The 25410-nt window shown below is 37.1% G+C and overlaps 1 protein-coding gene across 1 annotated transcript in view; it reads left to right on the forward strand.

Moving 5' to 3' along the window:
* Positions 1 to 4749: 4749 nt before the first annotated feature.
* LOC131029682 (histone-binding protein MSI1) overlaps positions 4750 to 25410 on the forward strand; it is a 114669-nt gene continuing 94008 nt past the window's right edge. The window contains exons 1-2 of the mRNA XM_057960270.2: positions 4750 to 5225; positions 9525 to 9851. Of these exons, the coding sequence (XP_057816253.2) occupies positions 4941 to 5225; positions 9525 to 9851 (612 nt within the window). The 5' untranslated portion in view covers positions 4750 to 4940. The remainder of the gene's footprint in view (positions 5226 to 9524; positions 9852 to 25410) is intronic.

Here is a 25410-nt window from a genome sequence, read left to right on the forward strand (position 1 = left end):
TCCCTTAACTGGGTTTTCCACGTAAAAAATCCATGTATTATGTGTGTTGTTGATGTGGTGATTGTTTCTGTTATTACTGTTCATGATCAGATCTGAGATTAAGGTTAATTTGGTTAAGTTTGGTGAAAATTGATTAACCTCCTCCCCACCCCCCCTCCCCCTCTCAGTTTTCCTGTCACTTTGCTACCAACAAGATCTTCATCTAATAAGAAACAAAAGCTCTTCAAAATTCTCCTTTTACTTAGGAATTGATATTTATATTCTATACTCATCAAAATAACTTTAATAGGTATAATAACCTCTTCACTTAACTTTTCAATCCTTCTTGTTTGGTAGATTTGTCCCATCTAATATATCTTAACAAAATTACTTACACAAGATTGAAGATACTTTCAAGTTTCAACTACTTGAATTTATGATTTAACATCTTAGAGTTGATTTTCTATTACCTCATTTTCCCTCTCAACCCCTCAACTTACCCCATGTCCCCATGCAACTGCTTAAGTCTATTTTTTGCTCATTTTTAAGCAGTGAAAATGTTCCCATGCAATTTTTAAATTATGGGGAAAGAAAAATTTGGAATCTTTTCCTAATTTTGTGGAGCAACTGCTGCTTAATAATTAAAGATAAGCTGGAAAAAAAGGAGGGGCTAGAAATAAGGACATGTCCCCATGCAACTGCTTAGCTTATTTTAGCTAGCAACTGGTGCTCAACTTTTTTAGCACCAATTTGTGGAGCTGGTGGCCCCATAGATAATAAAATTTACTATTGGTTTTTTAGTAGTCCTCTTAAGTGATATTTCTATATGAAATTCTTAAAAATATTTATTGCAAATAATTTTTTTAAGCAAAATTAAAGGCAAATAAAAAAGAGAAGAAAAAAATGGTGAAGCCATGGCTGCTTATTTTAAGCCCCTCCTTTTTTCCTACATCCTATTTTTAATTATTAAGCAGCAAAAACTCCACAAAAATAGGAAAAAATTCCAAAATTTATTTTTCCCACAATTAAAAGATTGCATGGAAACATTTTCACTTAAGCAAAAAATAGATTTAATCAACCGCGTGGGGACATGAGGTAAGCAACTACTTATTAAGAAAAATGACATATGGCTTCACCAATTTTTTTCCCTCCCTTTTATTTGCCTTAAATTTTGTTTCTAAATTTTATTTGTTAAAAATATTATTAAAAACATTATTTAGCAATATCATTTAAGAGGACTGCTTAAAAACAAGCAACCATTTTTTTTTATCATAGGATCACCAACTCCACAAATTATTATACTAAAAATGGAACAACAGTTGCTAGCCAAAATAAACTAAACACTCCATAAGGACCTGCCCTTAGAACCCTCGATATACCCACAACAACAAGACCCACATGGGCAAATAGGAATGAAGACTCGGCATTGAGTCTCGTGGGCCAAAACAAATAGCAATCAATCTCCACCCATGCTCTCTAAAGCGTAGTTTGCTGGAATTGTAGAGGTTATCCTTGGAGGTGTGGTCCTGGGTTAGGACCTATTGCAGAAGGTAGAGACATTATTTGTCTCATAGTGACACATGAGCATGGGGATTGCAGGACTCTGATGTTTGAGGGATATTCGAAAATGGCAGTGTGGAATAAGGCAGCGGGAAATGGCAAGGGGCATGGGGGTATAATGGTTTTAGTAAGAGAAAAAGAAGGTCGTATCATTCAACTTGAAAGAGAAGATTCAAATAAACAATTCCTTTGGCTCAAAATTTGTGAAAATGATAACATCATTAGAATTGTTGCATGTTATTTTGCACCTGAAGTCTCAAAAAGTTACAAAAAAATGGAATAGACCACAAAGACCCCTTTGCAACCCTAAAGAAAGACATTGCAGTTTTTATCTAGCAAGGGGAAGTCCTTTTGGTAGGTGATTTTAACGCTAGGATTGCAAGTGAACAAGATAGCATTCTTTGTTGTTCAGAAGATTGCAATCCTATTTGGCTCACTGAATTAAGAAAGCATCAATGGACTAGAGTTTCAGAAGACAACAAAGGTTTCAACCACTTTGGAGAGGAGTTGCTTAATTTGTGTAGCGCTTTCGATCTAATCATTTGCAATGGTATCAACAAATGGGAAAAGTCTGGAAATGTCACGTGTAATACTTACAATGGGGCAAGCGTTGTGGACTATGCAATTGGCTCTCACAGTTTATGTGAGAAAATGGAGGAAGTTTTGATCGGTGAGCAGCACTGGGATTTAAAGTCAGACCACAAACCAATTTACTGAGGTTTTTCTTGGGCTGAAAAACAATGACAGGGGATGAACTCTCAATTTCTTCCTCAATCTTAGTTAAAGGGCAGAGTTCTTTTGACCCAAAAAACCTGTAATATCTTCAAGATAACTCTCGAGAGGCTTTTTAAGAAGGAGAAAATTTCGTGTCACAAGCTGCATAGTGATGAGTTAACCAATTTAATTCATAGTGCACTAAAAGAGTGCAAGAGAGCAAAAAATAAGAAATCAGATACAAATTATTTTCCGATCAATGCTTGGTTTGACGAAGAATGTAAAATGGCAAGGAAATCTCTGAAAGAAAAAAAATCAGAATTAAGCATTAAAAGTTACAAGCAAATTTTAAAAAGAAAAAAAGTTGATTACATGATCACAAGGAGAGAGGAGCTTATTTTCCTTGGTAAAAATAACCCTGAGTTATTTTGGAAAGGGTTTCAACCGCAAAAGAAGCAAATGGTAAATAACATCTCATCTACTCAATGGTTTGACTACACAAGGCAACTTTATGAGTAGGTTTCTGAGATTGAGCCCCTCCCCCCCCCCCCTTGGTCAATACTGCGGCAAATTTGTTCACCATACAAGAGATAGAGATAGGAATTAAAAAAATGGGCGTTGGAAAAGAAAAAGACTTGTTTGAGCTTCAAGTTGAGTTTCTAAAATGGGGTGTGAAAACTCTCGCTCTGCACATTATGAAAATATTCAATGGCATCATTCAGCGTGGTTTCCCTAAAGATTGGACAACTAGCCTTGCTATTCCTCTTTTCAAGAGGAGTGATGTCAACAACCCATCCAACTACAAGACCATTATGATTAATCCTCTATTTGCAAAAGTTTTTGGCAGCATGATAGAAAATAGAATTAGCAAATGGGCAGAAGTAGAAGATAAACGTGCAAAGGGGCAAGCTGGTTTTAGGCCTAAACATTCCACAATAGATCACTGCATTAATTTGAGGAATATCATTGAGAAGGTTTGGGAGAAAAAGGAAGAAGCCTTTTGTTTCTTTGTTGATTTCAAAAAGTCTTTTGACACGGTCCCTAGAAATAAGCTTTGGCATAGGATGGAGGAACTCGGGATTCCTTTGCACCTTGGAGCGACTGTCTATAGGCTTTATGAAGAGGTCAAAGTTAAAATCAAAACCTCAGCTGGCATCTCTGAGAGATTTAGGAGTGATATTGGGGTCAAACAAGGGTGCCCCCTATCCCCTACCCTCTTTGGTTTATACATTGACAAGCTTGAAGAGTGGCTGAATTCACAAGATGGCGATGGTATTCACTTGGGAGAGCATGTGATTAGGCTTCTCCTTTATGCAGACGATCTCATTTTGATTGCTAAATCTGTTGCTAGCCTTCAAGACCATGCTCTTGAAAGATTTTGCAAAGTAGTTGGGATGCAAGTCAATATCGGCAAAACTAAAATCATGATTTTCTCTAACAGAAGAAAACAAAACCAACACAAGTTTTACTTTGAAGATAAAATCCTTGAAGAAGTCACCGATTACAAATATCTTGTAATTGACTTTGGCAAAAACTTGAGTTGGGATTGTCGTAGAAAGAAGAGGACTTTGGGCGGTTGGAAAGCATTCTATGCTCTTGAAAATAGATGTAGAGAAGCAAAGTTGTGGGATTGGAACACTACCCAAACTCTTTTTGGGCTTCTCGTGCTTCCAGTGGTTCTTTATGGTTGTGAATTGTGGGCCAGTAGTACTTCAGATTTACAATGGAGGCAAATTGAGCAAATTCAGAAATGTTTGATTACAAGCAAGTTCAAAATCAAAAACACGGTTCCTTATGATATCATGCTAGCTGAAACTGGGGCTGTCCCAATTGAAGCAATGACTATGATTCGTTTGGTAAGGTACTTAAAAATAATTCAACAAATGAAAGAAAGAAGATGGCTTAATATTGTTTTCAACGATGTTTTGTGCAAAAGAAAGAAGACTTGGATGCGACTTGGATGAGTAAATGGAACATATACTTGAATGCTTGTCCCACAACCAACAAGGAGATTAAGACTTTTGTGATGGATAAGTTCTGTAAGTGCATTTGGGGTAAAGGACTAGGGAGAAAGAAGCAATATTATATCAACGAGTTCAATCCCATTGTTGACCTTCATCTTATTGCTCAACTTAGAACTAACTCTCATCAACTTCGTTCATAAACTGGGTGTTGGAAAAGGCCAAAAGAAGTGTGGGAAGGAAGAGTGTGTATTTTTTGTACCTCCGGAGAGGTGGAAACTGAAAAACATTTCATTTTGGAATGTGATGCATATAAGGACAACAAGGACAATTATGCGAATATCTTGATAGCTGACTCTTGGTATAATTTATTTAATGAAGGGTTAGTGGAGAAGTTGGGGGCGCTCATCATCACCTTACATAAGAAGAGATTGGAATTGCGAAAGCCGATTTGATGTGGTGGTTTGTCCCATAAGCTTTTGTTAGTCTCGTAGACGTTAAAATTTATTCTTCTTCTACACAAACTACTACGACTTACCGCCTATGAGAGTCAACCAGTCAAGAGGAACAAATATAGGCTAATTTAAAATTTCGGGTAACCTAAAGCTAAGTTTGAATTCTCTGAAAGTCCACACAGAAAGACCTCTTTTTATGAGGTAAACCATACACATTTTGGCGGGAGGCGAAGAGGCTAAGCAGGGTTTTGGGGAAGACAGAGAAGCTGCAATGTCGGTCGCAAACCCAGAGGAAGAGGACGAGTACATCATTTGGAAGAAAAACACTCCATTTTTGTATGACTTGGTGATAAGCCATGCCCTCGAATGGCCGTCACTCACAGTGGAGTGGCTTCCCGGTCACCACGAGATCCCCCATAGTGATTACTCATCGCAGCAGCTAATCCTCGGAACTCACACCTCTGACGAGGAGCCTAATTTTTTGATGATAGCGGAGGTTCGGCTTCCATCTCCGGACTCTGATTCTGTTGGAGGTTTCGATAGCCCCTCCCAAAAGGTGCGTTTTCTTCCTCTTCTATTATCAAGTTGCTTGAATCGAACCTGTGCCGGTGATGAAACAATAAATTCATCATCAACTCATAACTTTGACAACCTTTTCAATATCCAATTGTTATGCATGCCCGTGTTGAATTTTTACTTTCAAATGCTTGAGAAGTTTTAATAAAATCAACCGATACCAACAGCTAACTTACCCTACACCCACATCGTATGGCCTTTTGTCTTGGCCAGTGCTAGTGTCTAATGCATGTACCGATTTTATATGACTGAAATCGGGAATACAGGTCTGCAACGGTCCTAAATTTGACAGTTGACTCTGCCTGTCAAGCAGATTTTTAATGATGGGTATCTATTCAAAGTTGCCCTTGAAAAATCAAGACACATTTTGTAATAAATAAACTAAATATTAATCAAAATAATTCTATATGTACGCACGCTGGTACCGTACATTTAGATTTCTTGATGTTTCTGCCTTTTGCCTAGGTGCATGTTTTCCCTATGTTTCCGTTGGGCTTATCCTACTCTCTGCTCTTCTGTTCACACGTCCCTTGCACACTGGCTTATTTTTTTAGGTTGTTTAATGTTTGTGCCTTTTGCGTAGTTGTACATTTCCCCTTTATCCAGTTGGATTCATTACCATCCTGTGGTTTCCCACTTGTTCCTTCTTCCCTCTTCATTTATCCATGCCATTTTCCTATTCAAATGCCAGCATTAGTATTTATCAATTTCGCCTTCTCACTCCTCCCTGCCCCTCCCAAGAGGGGTCGATGAAATATAGCATTTGTGGCCATACAAATTAGTGTATGGCATTGCAGAAAAAATCGTTTGGGAAAAATTTGGCAAATCAAAAAGTACAAGATTCTTTTTTAAAATTAGGAAATAATTAGGAAAAAATCGGGGATTTGAAAGAAAATGTAAAAAATTAAAAATAAAGACAAAAACTACTTTTTAAAAAAAATTTAAGGGCATTTTCATGGCATACAGATATAGAGAGCAAATAAAATAGAGAGTTCAACCCATGAATTGCAGAAAATAGATTTTTGTTGTTTATATTCATATCATCGATGTTATGAACTTTATAGTGTACAAAAAGACCAAACATAGGCAAATATAAATTTAACTTTTCAAGGGGGCAGTTATTAGCTAAGTCTGTGAAGTAATTGAGATTAAAATTTATTAGACAGCAATCCAACCACTGTTAGGAAGTTAATCCTTAACACTTTGGCTTCTTGGAAATTGGTCTATCTGTGAAAGTTGTTTTTCTATGTCTAATTTTAGGGGAAGAAAGAAAATGAAGCAACATGAAGGTAAGGGTGGAGACTCTTTGTATAGTGGAGCGTCTTAGATAGATCAATGAATAAGACATTTTCCATTCCTAGTCTGAGAATGTTAAAATGATTATGGGGCAACATGACATTAGAAAAATGATTATGTAGTCTTATTGGAATCTAATGTGAATTTAAAGTTTGTTATTAGAAGATGCATTTCTTTCTATAAAATTAGAACCAGCAGTAGCTCAACAAAATACATGGACACTAATGCCCAATAGAGTAGATTTTATGAATTATTGCAAAGCTTGAAGAACCTACTTGCCGAGGATGCTACTTGGGAGGTTTCATCTTCACAGCTCCATGCTTTCTTGAGGAGTCCTTCCCTTACAGGACTATTTTACATGGCTTTGTGATTTGGGATTCAACTATTCACCCCATTGTTTTATTTGATATTTATTTACACTGAATCCTTAGTCACTGTTTACTAATCTAGAGCCCTTTACCATTGTACTTCTCTGTTAACTAAGTCTATGTTTGGAACCCGTGGACATGATATTGGTTGTTCAATTATGAGCACAAAAAGGCAGAAATGTACATTCAAAAAAGCAAGTTTTCAAATAAAAATTAAGAATTATTATATCCTGACAATGATATATTCCCTTTAATAGTAGTAATAAAGATGATTATTTACTTTGTATATTGTTTTCACTGTGAAGATTTTTTTTATCCACTTTGGTTCTATTCAGTGTCATCAGATTCTCCCATTGCACCTTTTTGTAGGTGGTTTTCTGGTAGGGTGATTGTGAGGTAAGCTGCTGAAAGAGTAGCTGTTATTAAATAAAGAGAGGAAAATAAAGGAAAGGCTTACCTTCGTGAAAGAAAGGCAGTGGTTCATTTCTTTAATCCAGACATTTCCCTTTTGGGTCAAAAGTAAATATTAAATTGAGTCCAAGAAGATAGAGAAGGCCGAAGTAGGAAGGTTGCAAAGCATAACAAATGTCTTTTGTTACTCTCTCTCTTTCTCTCTCTTTCTTTTCAATGATGTGTCTTGTTGATCTATTTGTAGTGAGCCTCCAATCTGAAACTCGCCAATATAATGAGAGTGAAAACCTAACATATGAGCTCTTGAAATCTGAAATCTTTTATTTTTAAAAATAGTGGTATGCACTCTTGTAAACAGAAAAGGGCAGCTAAATAGACATCTAAATCTGGAATTGATATGTAGATGGAAATTAGGAGAGCAGAAACTGCTTCGGACAACCTCTAAAACTACTGTAATCAGGCAAATTCGAAGCTGGCAATTAATAAAATTTGATTTTGTTTCTCTAAACTGTAAATAGACCTTTCTACAAGATCAAAGACTTAAAACATCAAATGACAATCCTAGGAATTCAAACAAATCTATACAAAACTTTAATTGACATTATAGATAGCATTTGCAAACAATGTATAGCGTCACAATTAAATCTTGGTTATCTTTTTCAACATACTTGATTGCTAGGCCGTCGACAACTTCTGCTGCTATATCTGCAATCCGTCACAATTTCGCTGCTGGAAGACATGCAACCAAATCCGTCACAATTTCATTTCTGGAAGTTATCATGTGACCACCTTTTATCATTTTCTTGGTGCGTTTTTGGCTTTTGTGGATCGTGGGAAAGGGACACGATTTTTTGCAAGATTAATCGTGATTTTCAATGTGATCTTTGCTGCGATTTAAATTGTTACTAGTTAACAATTTTTACATTAAATCGGGAAAAACATTGTTGAGATGTCCGATTTTTTGGAAATCGCGATTAATTGGGATTTTTTCCAGATTTCTGCTTCTAGCTATGGAGTATGTAGAATCATTTTGTTCTTGCATGATATTCCGTAGTTTGCTACTGTGTGAAGATATTCTGGAACCAACTGCATAGCTTGTAGATTGCCCTGGGTGGTTGATTCAAGATGTCGCATATAAATAGGATTATGTATCTTTCAAATAACATTTGATAATGATGGTTTTCTTTGAATTAGAAATGGTGCAGATTTGTCATGCCATGCTTCAAGCTGGACAGTTGTGCTCTTTTTAGGTTGGGAGAAATATAAGCTAAAGCGATTCTCATGTCTAAAATATATTAGTTTACAATCTCAAGTCCTTACAAAATAATCAATCGCAATGGTTGAGTGTGATCGTAGTATTTGGTCATCCTATTGGTTGATTAATTTCTGTAAATGATTGCTTGTCTGGCTGTGGTCTGTCTGTGGGTTGTTGGGAGTTTAATTGGTGGCCCAGGTTTGTTTCTCAGTCGGCTGCCACTGTTTTGGATTTTATCATTATGGCATATTTCGCTGAAGTTCCGTCACCTCAGTCCTAGGAAAGGGTGTTTCACCAAGGGCAATTACTTTTTTTTCTATGGAAGATTGGGCATTTAAAAGATATATAGAACATGCTTAAAGATTTCCCATCTTAGGGAGTTGCAGCTTGCTTGTCATAGCAGCCTCATCATAATTTGATGATGGGGAAATCATAAATCAACAATTGTAATTTCTGTAGGATCATCCTATTAGCAAGCTGTTCATCTTATCTCATTCGTAGTTGTTTATACCCATGCAGAATGAACCTCTCTTCTTCTTTGTCAATACCACCAAAGATGCAATTGAGCACGTGCTATGCTCTTTATTTTCTATAAAACATAACTTATGGATTACAATTTCATTCTTTAATAATTAGTACCTGTAATAATGCTTGTTTGCACTATTATTAGTAACATTTGTGCTGTACGGCTTGATTGTAAGTGTCATAATGCTTTTATGTTATCAATTTGCCCTGCATAAGCACCATTTTACAATTACATAAATTTTGGTCAAAATAGCTTCTCTTTAAAAAATGGCACGCCTATAGGATACCTTGCACCTATTTGGTGTGAAAATTGTCTTAAATGTTCTGGTAAATTATGCTGACGGATGATCTGTGTTCCGATTTTTCTTCAATATCAATTCTTTTAATCTTGATGACACTGCCTGTATGTTTTTATATTTTTCAGGTAAAAATAATTCAGCAGATTAATCATGAAGATGAAGTTAATAGAGCTCGATACATGCCACAAAATCCCTCCATTATTGCAACCAAGACGGTGAACTCAGATATTTATGTATTTGATCACAGCAAACATCCATCAAAGCCTCCTCAACAAGGGGGTTGCAATCCAGAGATAATATTGAAAGGTCATGATGCTGAAGGATATGGCTTGTCATGGAGCCCTTTCAAGGAAGGTTATCTACTGAGTGGTTCAAATGATGCACAAATATGCTTGTGGGACATTAGTGCTTCTGCAGGAAGTAAAGTGCTTGAGGCCAAGAATATTTTGAAGGTAAGTGCTGGACATTTCCTTAAACATGTCTGGATATTTTTTTGCACTTGCATGTAGGTTGTAGAAATTGATAAAAAAGAGAACCTATTAAAACTCCAATATATTTTGCAATGACATTGTTGCAATACAGGTATTTATAAACATAACTAAATCAATAAATTTAAAGACCTTGTTTATGACAGGGTTTTTTTGTTTTTTTCCTTTTTGTTGTGACAGTTTGGGATTTGTTTATTCGAAAAATTCCATAATCATGATGTTGTTTGTAACTAGGGGTATAGGGGTTCGGATTGCCTTAAGGCAACATCCGAACCACCTTTTAGGACCGGGTCCTACCCTAAATAACGTGACCCCATCCTTATGCATCACGCCACACTAAATTCTCCCAAAATAACATTGGCGCCAAAATCAATAAGGAGGCCGACTTACAAGGAAGCCAACCTACAAAAGAATAAATATGCATATAAATAAATGACAATTTGTAAGTCATTTCAATCAAGTAAAAATCATATCAAAGGTGATTTAGCTCTGCTGTGCGAACTTAAGGAAGAGGGTGAATTTATTCTGCTTGGTGTGAAATTGTCCAAAGGGACATAGTAGATTTGATGCAAGTCATTGAAGCATACAAGGACAGATCTGATATGTGAAGATCAGATTCGAGCTAAGTATTGTACTTATATTTTAGAGGAGAATATATAATCTGACCTGTGGGTCTTTCATGCTGGGTTTTTCCTCCTTGGAGGTTTTCCCAGGGTATGCTTGTTTGTCTTCTGCTCTATTTCTGATTTATGTTGACTTACTAAATACTGCAAATCTGATTACAATCTAGGGCACAATCTAATATATATTGGTTTCCTAAAACACTACAAATCTGATTACAATCTAGAGCACAATTTAATCTATGTTGGTTCACTAAATCTGAATACAACCTAGGGCATAATCAATTAAATAGATCTGGTTAATATACCTAGTGTTTAAAATAACACATGAAAGACCCATGCAAGTGTTCACTAGTGTCTATCATGTTGGATAACATTTACTCATCTCTAATTATTTAATACGAACTACTTTATTAGTTGCTCTAAGTTTCATTTAGATATGTTACAGATGGATCACCATGTAGTTGTTGTAATAGCGAAATATTCCCTTTTAAATGTTTAAGGTACATTTAAAAGGCCTAGTTAGTTTTATAAGTTCTCAAAATCAGTTGGAGGGTTAGGTCATTAGCAACATATATATCTCAATATATAGCAAAATTTGTTGGAAGACTAGGATCCTTATGGCAATGGGGGTGAAGCTACAAGATAAGTGGCCCTCTACTAACATAATAGTTGTGGATGAGTATATTTGCTTGCTCGGTCTCCTCTACACTTTCTACAAGCTTCTAAAAAGTGTTTTCTCCTTTACATGGGTGTGCCTAAAACTGTGCATTGTTGCGACCTTTTCACACATCGCCCTATTGCAAACAGGGACCCCCTCCTTCCTCCTTTCTGCTTTTGTTACTTTAGGGTTTTTGGTAGTTAGGTGGCAATTTTGAGCTTTCGATGCCCGAGTCCCATTTTCATTCATCATGTCCAGAGGTCTTCAATGTGCAAGCAATTTTAAATTTGAAGTTTGAAGTCAATAGGATCAAGGTGTTTAAAAATGTTAGAATGTTAATGTGATCCTAAGTTTTTCTAAGTTTTGAGGTTGCAACTTGCCTTAAAATGTGAGCGAAATGTGTTCAAAATGTTGCAAATTGGTGTGAATTTTGTGCTAGAGCGTCAAAAGGCCCTGTAGGAGTCGTTTTTCCACTCCTAGGAGGTGAAATAAGTAAAAAATGCACAAAGTCTTGATGGACTCCTGTTTTCCACCCCTCAAATCAAGCCAAAATGTTAGAAGTCCCGATGGAAATAGAATTTCCACTACATAAAATGATAAAATTTGATAAGTTTGGGCTTTTAGAGTGTGGAAATCATCACAGTCCTGATGGAAAACGTTTTCCCCCCCATGAAAATTAAGGCATAAAAGTGAAAGTCCCGATGGGAGGTGTTTTTCCACTTAGTTTAAAAGTTGAAAATGATGAAAGTCCCGATGGAGCATGAATTTCCACTCCATCCTGAGCAAGAAAAGTTATTTTAATGATGAAACTAGACTCAGTCTTGATGGGGTGTGTTTTTCCACTCTTGGACTGATTTACAAGTGATTTTGTGGAGAATTTGATGTGAATCAGGAATTTCCACTCAAGCGAATGAGGTGTCATGATGGAGGTCATTTTTCCACCAAGCCTACAAGAGCAAAATGCATGAAGTATGTGTCACGATGACCCACGTTTTTCCACTCAGGGGTAAAATGACCAAGTTAAGTGCAAATTGAATGTCCTAATGAGATTCGATTTTCCACTCAAGGGGAAAATGATTGAAATGAAGATGAATTTGTGTGTCCCAATGGAGGTCATTTCTCCATTATGGACAAAATATGAGGAAATGACTAAGTTTATGTGTCCTGATGGGGTTCGATTTTCCCCTGGAGAGCATTATGATGGAATTTGATAAGATTTTAATGGGAAATTGAGTCTCGATGAAGGGCGAATTTCCACATGGGGGTATTTTACATGGAATTGATCAAATTTTAATGTCCAGATGGAAGACGATTTTCCCCTAGCGAGGATTTGTGAGGATAAGTGCGTTAAATGATGTAATTTTAGTGTCTAGATGAGGGCCGATTTTCCCCTTAAGGCATAATTATCAAAGTGGGACCAAATTTAATTGGAAATCATGTGTCCCAATGACCCACGATCTTCCCCAAGGGGCTGAAAATCAGAATTAAGTGAAATTTTGGGGACAAATGTGTCCCAATTGATATCAATTTTCCACCATTTGTATTGGGGAACAAGGTGAAAGCAAATAAAGTTAAAATTTAAGAGTTCCTATATTGTGCGATTTTTCACTTGGCTGGAAGCACATTCATTTTGTCCCACATTCGTTGTGTGGTGACTTTTCAAGGCAAAAATGTGAATAAAACACACGGTCCAACACTTATTTTATTATTATTGTGAGACTGATTTGATGTTTTAGCGGTTAAAGGAAGAGGATTAAGGGACACCATTGCTACAAAGATGCGATTTTGTGCCTAAGGCACCAAGTGCACCATTATTGGAGAAGTTTGCTACAGCCTAGGGGGGTGCCATTGCTGGTCAAGAAAGACATTATCATATTTAAAACATTGTTTCCAACTACTATTTGTTGACTGTTGTGACCTTTTCACACATCGCCCCATTGTAAATGGGGACCCCCTCTTTCTTGCTTTCTGCGTTGGTTAGTTTAGGGTTTTGGCAGCATAGTGGGCAATTTTGATTTCCTGTGCCCGAGTCTCGGATTTTTGATCATGCCTATTTATCGTTTAGGGTTTTTGAAGTTATAGGATCAACCGCGTAAAGTTGAGATTTTAAGTGATCCTAATTTTGTTTAAGTGTAGACCTTTTGAGCGTTAACGTGTTTTTGAACATCCACGTCGGTGATTTTTAAGTGCTAAGGTGTTTTAGGACCTTTTGGAGTTGTTTTCTCGCTCCTAGGAAGTTATTCAAGTTGATTTTGCACTTTATCCCGATAAGTTTCCTTGTTTTTTATTCAAATTTTTGGTGGATTTGCCTAAGTCCAGATACATTTTATTGAGTTTTGGAGTTTCCTAGTGATTTTGAGTGGAAGAATCATCATTTTCCAGATGAAAATCCATATTCTAAGGGTCAAAAGGTTAAAATTCCAGACTAGAGGTGCTTTTCCCCTCATATTCCTGACTACCCATGATTTTCCCCACTCAAAATCCAGACTGGACATGGATTTCCCTTGGAATCCAGACATGCCCTATTTTTCCCCCATTCAAATTCCAGACTAGGGGCGATTTTCCACCAGGATGATTAAATTTTGTCTAAGTGTTGGGAATTTTCCTGATTACCTTTGAATTTCCCCTAGGAAGTGTGGATGAAGTTGCGGATGACTTAAGTGAGGATTCCTAATGACAATCGATTTTCCACCAGAGCTTTTCATGACGACTTTTGTGGATTTTAGTGCGAACAAGTGCAAATTGAAGATTTCTAAGTTCGGATTGCTATCCAGATTGGGGTTGATTTCCCCCAAAGTGTTTTTTGGCCAAAGCAATGATTTTTAGTCAGGATTTTGACTCTCAACTTGGGTGGATTTTCCCTTGAAGACAATTTTGTGCAATTTATGATGAAATTTTGTTTGGATTTTTATCCAGACATGGGTCGAATTTCCCCAATGTGCATTTTTGAAAATTTTAATTATTTTTATTTGGATTTTTAATTCAAATAGGGATTGATTTTCCCCATGGGTCCAATTTTGGATGAAATTTTAAAATCTTTTTAATGACGTGACCCAAATTTAATTGTTTTTACTTTTTAATGATGTTGACGATTATTTTAAAAAATAAAAACAATTAACAATTAATAAATGACTTGCAATTTAAAATTAAAAAAGAAATTAATTATCTCCCCAGGCAAGTCGATTTTCCCCACAAGCGTGTAAAAGAGCAAATGTTTTATCCCACATTGCTTGTGTGGTGAAAACTCAAGGCAAAAACAAGTTTAAAAGAGGAGGCCAGCATTATAATACTATTATATTTGCCAAGTGTGTGCTTACTTAGGCGATTTTTTCCTCCAGTTGGCGAATTTTGGCGAAGTGTCAAGTTGACACATTGGGCTGAAGATTGGTCTTATGTTCATTTTTCCCCCATTCCCAGCCAAAGTGATTTTTCTTGGCTGCCATTTGAGTTGTGTTTGAAGCATCATTTTCAGACTTTGGCGATTTTGGGAAGGTGGCACCATTTTTGGAGATAAGCGATTTTTGTTTTGGGAGGTTATTGCTCCATATTTTGATGATTTTCTTCCATGTTGGTGGTGCCATAGCTGGGAGATTGCTGTCAGACATTTTCAGACCTGATATTTGCCTCCATTTCTGAGATTTATTACCTCCATTGCTGGCTGGAACTTCATTTTCAGACTTGCATTTTCATATCCAGCTGACTTCCACCTAAGGCGATTTTGTCCAAAGGCTATTTGGAGGTGTTCTAAGTCGATTTTCAGAGCTTCTTAGTGCTGTTGCAGGTCTGAGACGCCATTGTTGCAGGCTGTCCTCAGAAATTTGTCATTTCCAACCACTTGTCAACATAGGCGATTTCACTTGGGAAGCATTTTTGCTTCATTCTGGGGCCATTTTCTGAGTTTATCTTCATTCCTAAGGGTGCTGGTAAGTCAAAAAACTCCATTTTGAGACTTGTCTTCAGACTTAACTTTTCATTTTCAGCCCTACATACATGTTCAGATTTACCCATGTTTGCCTTGAGAAATTGATTTTCATCATATATTTTGCCTTTTTGAGTGATTGAAATGTGATTTATAAGGACTAATTTACACAGTTGCAGGTTGTCTTCAGACTTTTGGCAGCCATTGTTGACCTCGGAAAGGTGTCCTCATACATTTTTCGTGTGAAAGTTATCCTTTTCACACGTTTCTGTAGTCATTTCTTGATTCTGTAGACTCCTTTGCACTCTATTTTTTGGTAAATTTCCTAAGTGTAAGGAGGTGTCTTCAGACTTTCTTAAGTCTGAAAATGATTAGTTTTATGAGCTTTCATGAGGGTCTTGTACCCTAATTTTATGTATTTACGTTCTATTTTCAGAATTCGTTTTAAATATGGACAAAATTCTTGATTTCCATACCCAAAATTTGTCTACATTTTAAGAAATCAAAACTTTCCTAATTCTGAAAATAGCTTATTAGGATTGATTTTCCGAAGTTTTAATTTTTAGCTTTGTACAAGTACGATTTCGAAGTCCAGAATCAAGGAAAGGAGGTAACAACAAAGGATTGATGAGACGGGATTCTATCCAGAATCCAAGATGTCATCTAGATGGAAGGAGATTATGGACACGAACATGCATTTCCTAAACATGAGCCAGATGCGACTGTGGATGTTCGGAATTGGAAGACATATTCCTCCCCCAACTTATGTGAACATTATGAAGAGTGGCATTTATCAAGCTGTTGGATTCCCGCAATCCATATAGTGCAGCGAGCTAATCCTAGAGTGTGCACGTTGCTATGATCTTGGCTCTCGAATGATCAAGACTCCCAAGGGTGCCATCATTGCCTACCTTGTTGAGGATGTGATTGCCTAGGTGTTTGGAATTCCACGTGGAGCAGACATGAAAGATATAACTAAGGATGAATATGAAGAAAGATATAAGAAGAAGATGGATGCGTGCAAGACCATAGTGAACAAGGAGTGGATGATTGATCCTAGGACTCATCATTCCAAGGCTCCCAAGACACTCATGTGCACAGACTTCAAAGATGAATATAGTGATTTAATATTCCTATTTAATCGAGTGATGGGAATGCCGCAGGGTGCAATATACATGGATGGATGTTCTATTTCATCCAGGATTGTCTAAAAGGAACGTTGTTTAATTGGTCTAAAATCATAAGTGACAATTTGGATTTTTCAGCTGAGGAATGTGGAGCCGTCCAAATCATTCGCCATGACTTCCTATTTGGTGTACTTGCTTGCACGATTTGTTACCTACAAGGGATTGATATGCAGAGGTGAAGTCGGGAATGGACAAGGACAATTCAGGAGTTATGAGTGCTATCCACAACTGAACATGTATCAAATTGAAGATTATAAGAGAGTGAATGATGTATTCACTATGTCCGTAAGGCTAATGTTGCAAGGCGGAATCCACAGGAGGTTGTCCAAGGAGGCAACAGAGCTGATAGAGAAATATGGATCGTGGTATATACAATTTCCCACTTTCACATACCTAAGGATTCATGAATTTCAATCCGAACCTTACAGGCTTCCTAGGTATCCTACTGATAGAATCCTGTTGGAAGTGGTGAGATAGCTTCTGGAAAATGATTCTATCCAGAAAGGGAAGCACAAAATGGGCATGTCATTTCGTATTTCAATGGGGAAGACATTGGAGGTTTGCCAATCCGTCGTAGCAGCTAGCACAACAGTTGAAGAGCTTGCATTCTATCGATTTGCAACATACAAGAGAAGAGAAAGATTTGATCCAGATAAGAAAGTTGGAAGGATCAGGGGAGATAAGTTCATCCACAAGGTAGACATAGAAGATTATTGGGCCAACTTGATGGACAAGCAAGCAGTAAATATAAAAATGTGGGTCCAGAATGTCCGTGGATTTCATCAGGAAGTGTGGACTTTTCCTCATTCCTGATCAGGTGTTAGATGATAAGGATCATACACATCCACAATATGAGAATGAAATGAAGAAGGTGATTTTATTGCCTAATTGGCTGGAACCAGAAGAAATAGATTTGAATGTATTGATGAGAGAGGTCTTGAGTTTCTCCTGAGGATGGGTAGACCATCAGATGAACAAGTTAGTTGACATGGGTGTTACCTTCACTTATGAAAGGATGAAACCAGAGGAATCCGCTTCCAAAGATGATCAAAGGACTATTAGTGATATCAGGATTCATGTGGATGAAGAGAGTCAAGCTCCTAGATGAAGGAAGAACACACCAAGAGAAGTCAAGGCTAGAGGGAAGAAGATCGAGGAGGTCAAGAAGAAGAAGAAGCAAAAGACTACCATTCCTTCACCGCTCCTCAGTGTCTCATCAATCAAGGAAGTTGAAGTGTCAGAATAGAACAGGGAGTTTGAGCAATGTTCCAACATAGTGATATTACCAGAAAATGTTCAGGATTTACATGCTACAGCTACATCTGCTCCACCTAATGAAGATGATGATCAGCCGGGATCCCCTACTGGCCTTTTGGAGGTTAGTTTGGGAAAGAATGTATATGATTTGACCAAGGATAATCTTGATGATGATGATCATGTTATCTTGGCATTGAGAGAGCTTGATCGAGAGATGTGTCTCGATGATGGTATGGAGATGGCAACTATTCCTGATTAGTTGATGAAGAGTATGGAGAAAAGTAAGAAGATGGTCGAGGCACAGCCTATTGATGATATTTATGACTACTTAACTAGAAGCAACAAGGAGAAAGAACCTAAGAGAGTTGAGATATTGTCACACATAGCTAGAGATGAGACAAGGATGCAGATTGTGTAGGTAACTGTTCCTATTGGAGATGTGACGACGGACATTGCTACTCCCATGGATTTCCAGATTACTTCAGTTGCCCTCGATCGTACTACAAAAGAGCAGGAATTTCAGGAGGTTGGTGATACTTTCAAGGCAATCAGTGCAAGATTGTACCGAGAGATAGAGAAAAGAGAGAATTACGAAGCAGAGAATATCAGACTTAGAGAGTACATTGCAGGGATAAGGCATGAGAATCCCACCCTTACTTCCCCTATTGTAGTTGATCATGGACTACATACACATTATGAGGCAACGAGAAATACACTCTCGGAAGTGGAGAAATGGATAGAGGATACAAAGAGATAGGCAGATGGTTTCCTTACTCACTTTGTCTAGGCTTTTGACAAGACAACATGGCTTATATTCAGGATATAGTATTTGGAGGGAGTTTGGGAAGAATTCCGACCCATTCAAGAGAAGACTATTCCACGCCTCAGAGCTTTGAAGAGGATTTATATGTCCACATTGATCAGAGAGAATATTGTGCACAATAGAGATAGATACGATATCCATGGCTGGTATAGCTCATTAGCCATGAAGAAATCAATTTATGAGAGCGCACAAAAGTGTTGTGCAAAGATGGAAGGATCAATTCATGATATTCAATTGAAGATCCTTGCCTCAATTGAGAAATTATTGGGAGTTGATGTCAGTGAGACCAGTGGGTTACATTTAGCAGAATTGAGAGACCAAATGAAATTCATGTACTTCAATCAGTTGGACTCTTTGAAGAAGAGTCAGATAGATGATTTGGTCTCTTTGTTGATTCATGTTCATAATTCGCAGAAGCTCATGTCAGATTGGGAGAACACTTTGGATGCTTGCTCGGATGCATTGGACGTGATTGATTTACAACAGGATACCCTACCTAGCATTACCATGGAGGAGTTAGATTATGTATTGGTTAGATTCTTGGAGTATGCTAGGAGAGAGAGATGCAGGACAAAATCTTCTAGAAGATTCCCTATTTGATGACTAGGTATCTTTCTATTGGGTCATATGTTGGTGGCTCCATTTTTGATGTGAACCCTAATTAGGGCAACTCTAGGGTTTTGTTGGCATGATCTGGGCCCTTGATATAGTTTTAGTCTTGGCCATCCATTTTGTATGAGACTCTATATATACCTCATTGCCTCTCATTTGTAAGGGAGAGATTTTGTAGAATTGTTGGTATATGCTGCAACTTTTGAATATAAATTATTGTTCGACTTGATGGTGATTTTGTTTAAGTGTTGTTTTGCATTCAAGGTTCTCAATTCCTCCAAGTTAGATTATAATTTGCTTTCAATGTTTGTTAGATTGAATGGAAGAATTGTTGAGTATATTTGTGTGGAATCTATTAATCCATACCACTAGCCTCTTGCTGATTGTAAGTGCACCGTGCGTGGTCAATTGGAAATTTATGCAAGCTTAACTTTGATTATTATACGTCCATTGTTATGCATCAACTTGGATGGTATCAATGTTTGATGATAGTAATTTGAAAATCTATGATATACACCTTAGATGATTGCACTAAGCTCGTGTCAAAATCTGTTCGACTTGATGGTGAGACCTTGCCTAGTTTGATTCCACTAAATTTGTTCATCATTTCCTACATTCCTAGGCTTAGAATAGAGTTCCTGAACCCTTTTCCCTTTTGCCATTTTTTAGGAAGTCTTGTTAGAATTGAGTCAAGAACTACATTGTCAAATCCTAAGTTGTCAGCACACCCATTCCACATTCATGATATATAAAGTTGATTCGAACAATTGTGTAAGTCCCCAAGTGAAAACAACAATTCACATTGACCATTGAGCTACCCACTCGTCAAGACCTGACTGTAGAAACCTTGGAATCATTTTAGTTGATCTTATCCTTAGCATCTGAGGTGATTTTGTTCAAGAGAGGGTAAAGTACTTTGGTATTTTATTCTGATGCTTGCATGTGCATCAAACACACATCAACACTGACCCAGATATTGTCCCCAACTATCAATTCGGGCTAAAATGTGGTGATTTTTAATTGATTGGAGACAAATCGCTCCAAGTGTGAAGTGCGCCATGATTGAGGGTGTTCCCAGCCATTGAAGCAGAGGTGTTTTCAGACCTCTATACTCAGAAAATGAACTGAGATGACATTTTAGACATCAAATCAGACTTGTTTTGAATCTGAAATTCAGGTTTATGGAAGGCGAAATGCCTTATTTTGATCAAAATTCACACATTCTTCAGAATTCACATTACTTGCTGTTCACTTTCTGATTTTAATGAGCTCACAAATATGAAATTTTTGAAAATCAGAACTTAGGATAATTCTGAAAATTATTTATTGGAGTTATTTTATCATGTTATTGACTTCCTGCTTTGTACAAGTGCTATGTCTAAAGCGGGGATAGCTGTGAGAAAGACTCAATTGAATATTGTGCAAAAATGTTACTACCCGGAGTCATGGATAACATCCCGATGGAAGAAAATTGGAGATACCAACATAGAGTACTTGAATATGAAGGGGATGAGGCGGAGAATGTTTGGAACAAAGCATCATCTACTGTCTCCTTTGGCGATCAATATCATGAAGAGTGGAATCTACCATGCAGCTGGTTTTCTACCATCTATTCAGTGCAACGAGCTCATGGTTGAGTGTGCAAAGCATTATGATCCACAAATTAGAACAATCAAATCACCTAAGGGGTTGGTGCTTACATATTTAGCTGAAAAGTCAATCGGGGAGGCATTTGGAATCCCTAGATATCAGGACATGCATGAGAGAACCAAGCAGGAAGCTCAAGCTAAATTTGAAAGGAAATCGGAGTCATGTTTGACATTTATTAGTAACGAGTGGGTCCTTGAGACAAGGTGTCACCACTCTAAGTTACCCAAGACACTCCTATGTTCAGACTTGAAGGAGGAGTACAACGATTTGATATTTCTCCTCAACCAAGTCATGGGAGCACCTCAAGGGGTCCTATTTGAGACATGGATGTTCTACTTTATTGAGGAGATAGCGGAAGGCACGATGATGATCAACTAGGTAAAGATTATAAGTGACAACTTAGATATCCAGTTGAGGAGTTTGGAGAGGACTAGGATGTTCTACATGACCTCCTACCTAGTCTACATGCTAGCAAGACATATAGTTTATAAAGGATTGATTTGCAAGGGCGAAGTTAGAAACAAGCCCAGACAATACAAGGTGTATGAGTGCTATCCACAACTCCACCTACATGAGATTGATCAATATAGAAGAGTGAACAATGCTTTCACCATGTACATCACAAGGTTACTGCAAGGCAAAATACATAAACAATTGTCTAAGGAGGTAATGTCACTCATTGAGATGTATGGATCTTGGTATATTCAGTTTCCTACCTTCACATACCTAAGGATTTAGGGATTCACTTCAGAACTAGACAAGCTTCCTAGTTATGCTACGAACAAGATGGTATTACTTGAGGTAGTGAGGCAACTCTTAGAGTTTGATTTCATCCAAAAAGCAAAGCACAGGTAGGGGATTACTTTTCCTATCTCTCTTGGGAAGATGATGGAGGTATGCCCCATTGCAACAACAACAAATATAGTTAATGAAGAATTGGAGTTTTTTCATCTTGGAATCTATAGAGGCAAGGATCAATTGATCCATTTTAGAGAATTGTAACGACTAAGGGAGGGAAGTTTACACACAGAATTGACATCGAGGATTATTGGGCTAATCTTATGGATGAGCTTGCAATGAGAAGGAAGATGTGGTCTTGGATGTCAGTGGACTTCATGAGGAAGTGTAACTTCTTCTCGATTTCAGATCAGGTGCAAGATGATGGGGATCATATCCATTTGTAGTATGCAAAGGAGAAAGACAAGCCTATCACGTTGCTTAGTTGGTTGCAACCTGAGTTGGTAGATTTGAGCATTTTGATGAGAGATGTGAGTGATTGCTCTAGAGAGTGGGTAGACACGCAATTTAATGAGTTGAGAAAACAAAAGTTCACTTTAACCTATGAGTGGATGAGAAATGAGGAGTCCTCTTTCAATGATGATGAAAGGACAATAGGCAATGTTAGAATGCACAATGATGAGGAGAGTTTGGCTCCCAAAAGAAGGAAAGGTATGCCTGGAGGATCACAAACAAAAGGCAAGGAGTTTGTTAGCCTGGAGTCAAGGCACTAGAAACACAAGTCTAACACTCCTCAATCTACAATGAGTTCCTCATCCGTGAAGAAGAATGATATGACAGAGAAGGACAATAAGTTCGAATAGGGTCTTGACATGGAGACCTTACCGAAGAATGATCAAGATGTGCATGCATCAGCACAATCGACACCGCATGGAGATGATGGAGAGCAACCAGGTGCTCCCACAATTCAGCTTGAGGTCCATTTGGGCAATGATGTGGTGGATTTGACTAAGGATAAAGAAGATGATGAGGTTATTTCAGCCTTGAGAGGACTTGATGAAGATCAACACCTTGAAGATGGGATGGAGTTCTCTATAATTCCTGATTCGTTGTTGAGCAGCATGGAGAAGAAGAAAGTGATAGAGGCATAGCCCACTAAAGACATTGATGACTTCCTAGCTAGGGTTTGCAAGGAAAAAGAAAAGAAGAAAGCAAAGATGTTCTCTAGGATTAGTAGAGATGATGCAAGAGCACACATTGCACAAGTAGTTGTCTCGACAGGTGATAAGACTAGGGATGTGATTGCTCATATGGATTATTAGGTTACCACAATTGACCTTGGACCTATTACAAAGAAACAAGAGCTTCAAGAGCTAGATGACCACTGTCAAGGCAATTGAGTGTTATGCCCCCCACTCTGGAATATAATTTAATAATAAATGATAATAATAAAATTAAAATACAAAAGAATAAAAATAAAATTAAAATTAAAATATAACTAAATATAATTAAAATTTAATTAAGTTAATGAAGGGTCAAAAGACATGAAATGAAAAGTTGTGTCTCCCTCAAACATGAGATATATAAGGAAGAAGAGAGCCTCATTTGAGGGGGGGATAATTTGGAAATCGGAAGTGCAGATCTGATTTAAATAAGAAGTGCAGATCTGATCACGAATGGTTGTGTCCCTTTCAAAGGGCAGATATAATGAAGAGTTGCACTCTTTCAAAGGGTGCTAATGGTGAAAGGGTGCATCCCTTGCCAAAGGGCATACTAGATGAAGAGGGTGACCTCTCCTTCACATTGAGAGATATAAGGGAAAGGCATGAATACAATTCCTATCCCATAGCAGACCAAACAGCAGCAAAATTTCTCATATTCACAGCAGTTAGTGATTACTATAAGCAGATTGCATGGAATAAGATTTATAACAAAATAACCATTGCTCTATGAATCAATCCTCTCCATTTCCTCTAGCAGCAATCTTCTCTAAAAACGGATAAGGAAGAATAACATCGAAGAAAGCAGATTGAACTCACAGCAAGGAACTCTCTGTCATATCAATGTTTTACTATGATTGATAGAATTTTATTTATTGACTATAATCTGATTAGTCAAAAGGAGAAGAGGTGGCTATTATCAGGTGTAATAGGGGTGGTGACTTTTCAAGGAGTTACCGCCATTGAGGACACTCCCCAAGGATGTGACTCTCCACCACGGGTGTGGGGACAGATAAAAGGGGGTTCCCTCAATACGTTGAAAGACACAGAGGAGACTATAGGCAGTTCAGATCTGATCTAGGATGGTAGGTATTATTTATTGATCAGTCATTTTAGTTCCCCTAGGTGTTATTTGGTTTTGGAAAATTGTGGAATTTAGTATGTGAGATAGTTTTGAGTCAAATAAGTTGTTGGAATGAGCAAAGGTGTGTTGTTCATCAAAGGTTGGTTAAATAAAGGAAATTGGTTGAACAAAGTTTGGCTGAGCAAAGGAAGGTGGCTAAGTATGGGTTTTTTTATTCGAAGAAAACAATTTCAAACTAGGAGCAACCATTGAGCAATTTAAATTCAAAACCTAGGTTAACATCAAAAGTGTGAAGAAAGCAAATACAATGAACTAAGTAGGGGGAGACACATACTCAAGATTTGAACCTTTAAAATTGTTAGACAGTTTCTAAACATTCCAAAATTTAGCAGTTTGTGATTGTTTCTAGCTTAGATTCTTATCTTTCTTGGTTTATTAACCGCAAAAATTTGAAAATGATGACCATTACCTAATTACACCATGGAATCCAATTAGGCAAGACCGAGGATCCGAAAGAAAATAAAACATAGGTATATAAGGAATTCAAGTCTAGATCCTCTTAGAGGCAACATACTAATGTTAATTGGATTTTTGGTTTAAAATATATTCTAATGCAAAACAGATATTAACTCGGGCTTTATTTTGGGTTTAATGTCAAAGACCAAACGTAAATAGAATGAAATTGGATACAAAAGATAATAAGCTTGAACTAAAAATCATTTTGGGCCAAAAGGAGCTTAAAAAAAAATTGATGTACAAACAAGGATTGACCTTTCAAGATGAGATCAAAGGTGAAACAAAGATCAAACATGGTATAAACCAAGGCAATTCCAAAACCAAAAGGAAAGATGCAACATAGCTAACATTGTATACAAAGGTAACTAAAACTTAGGTGAATGAACTAGTGTGGATTTTGGTTCTCATTTGTAGCCATAAGTGACCAAAATGGGCGAAAGGGGGTGTGATGATGAACCAAATGCAATGGGGAATGCAATAGAGCATAATGAACTTAACATTTGGATTCAAATTAAACTAGTGTGCTTGAGAAATAAAACAAATGGCCCTGAATATCGCAACCCATGTAGGATCAAACCTAGATAAGTGTTGGGAAATTTCCAATCTCTACCAATGAATTAACATTGAAGATTTATTCTCAAGTAATGACATCAATTTTGGTGAGATACAAGGTTTGGACGACTACTCATGAAAATCTGAAATATGCAAATTTGAAATTTAATAATCCTTAATGTGGAATTACCATGATTATATCCATCTTTTTCACGATGCTAAAAATCAGCCAACATAACGTGCTTGATAATACCACCTTATGTGAACTCATAATAGCAATAAATAAAAAAAATCACCTTAAGATAGCAACAAAGAGGGCATAAATCAGCAATATAAAAATAATATTGTAATGTTTCTATAATGGTCATCGTAGCCTTAGTCGTTTTGTTTCTTTTTAGAATGTTTCTTTCATGTTTCTATTCTTGATCGTTTCTGATATCGAAAGATTGTCTTGTTTTCTCTATTTAAGGAGCCTATTGTCTCCTTTTGTAATTATGAATTTAATCAATAATATTTACATGGTATCAAGACTGGCTATAATTTTTTGGCGATTTTTTTTTTTTAATAAAATTCGTGGTTTCATTACTTAATTTATATCCAGAAGTTTTTCGATACAATCGTGGTTTTCTCAGATTGAGGGTTTCAGACTTGGCTTTTTTTATAAAATTCTGGTGGGTTTTGCAT

The sequence above is a fragment of the Cryptomeria japonica genome, chromosome 9, assembly GCF_030272615.1.
Source record: "Cryptomeria japonica chromosome 9, Sugi_1.0, whole genome shotgun sequence".
NCBI lineage: Eukaryota > Viridiplantae > Streptophyta > Pinopsida > Cupressales > Cupressaceae > Cryptomeria > Cryptomeria japonica.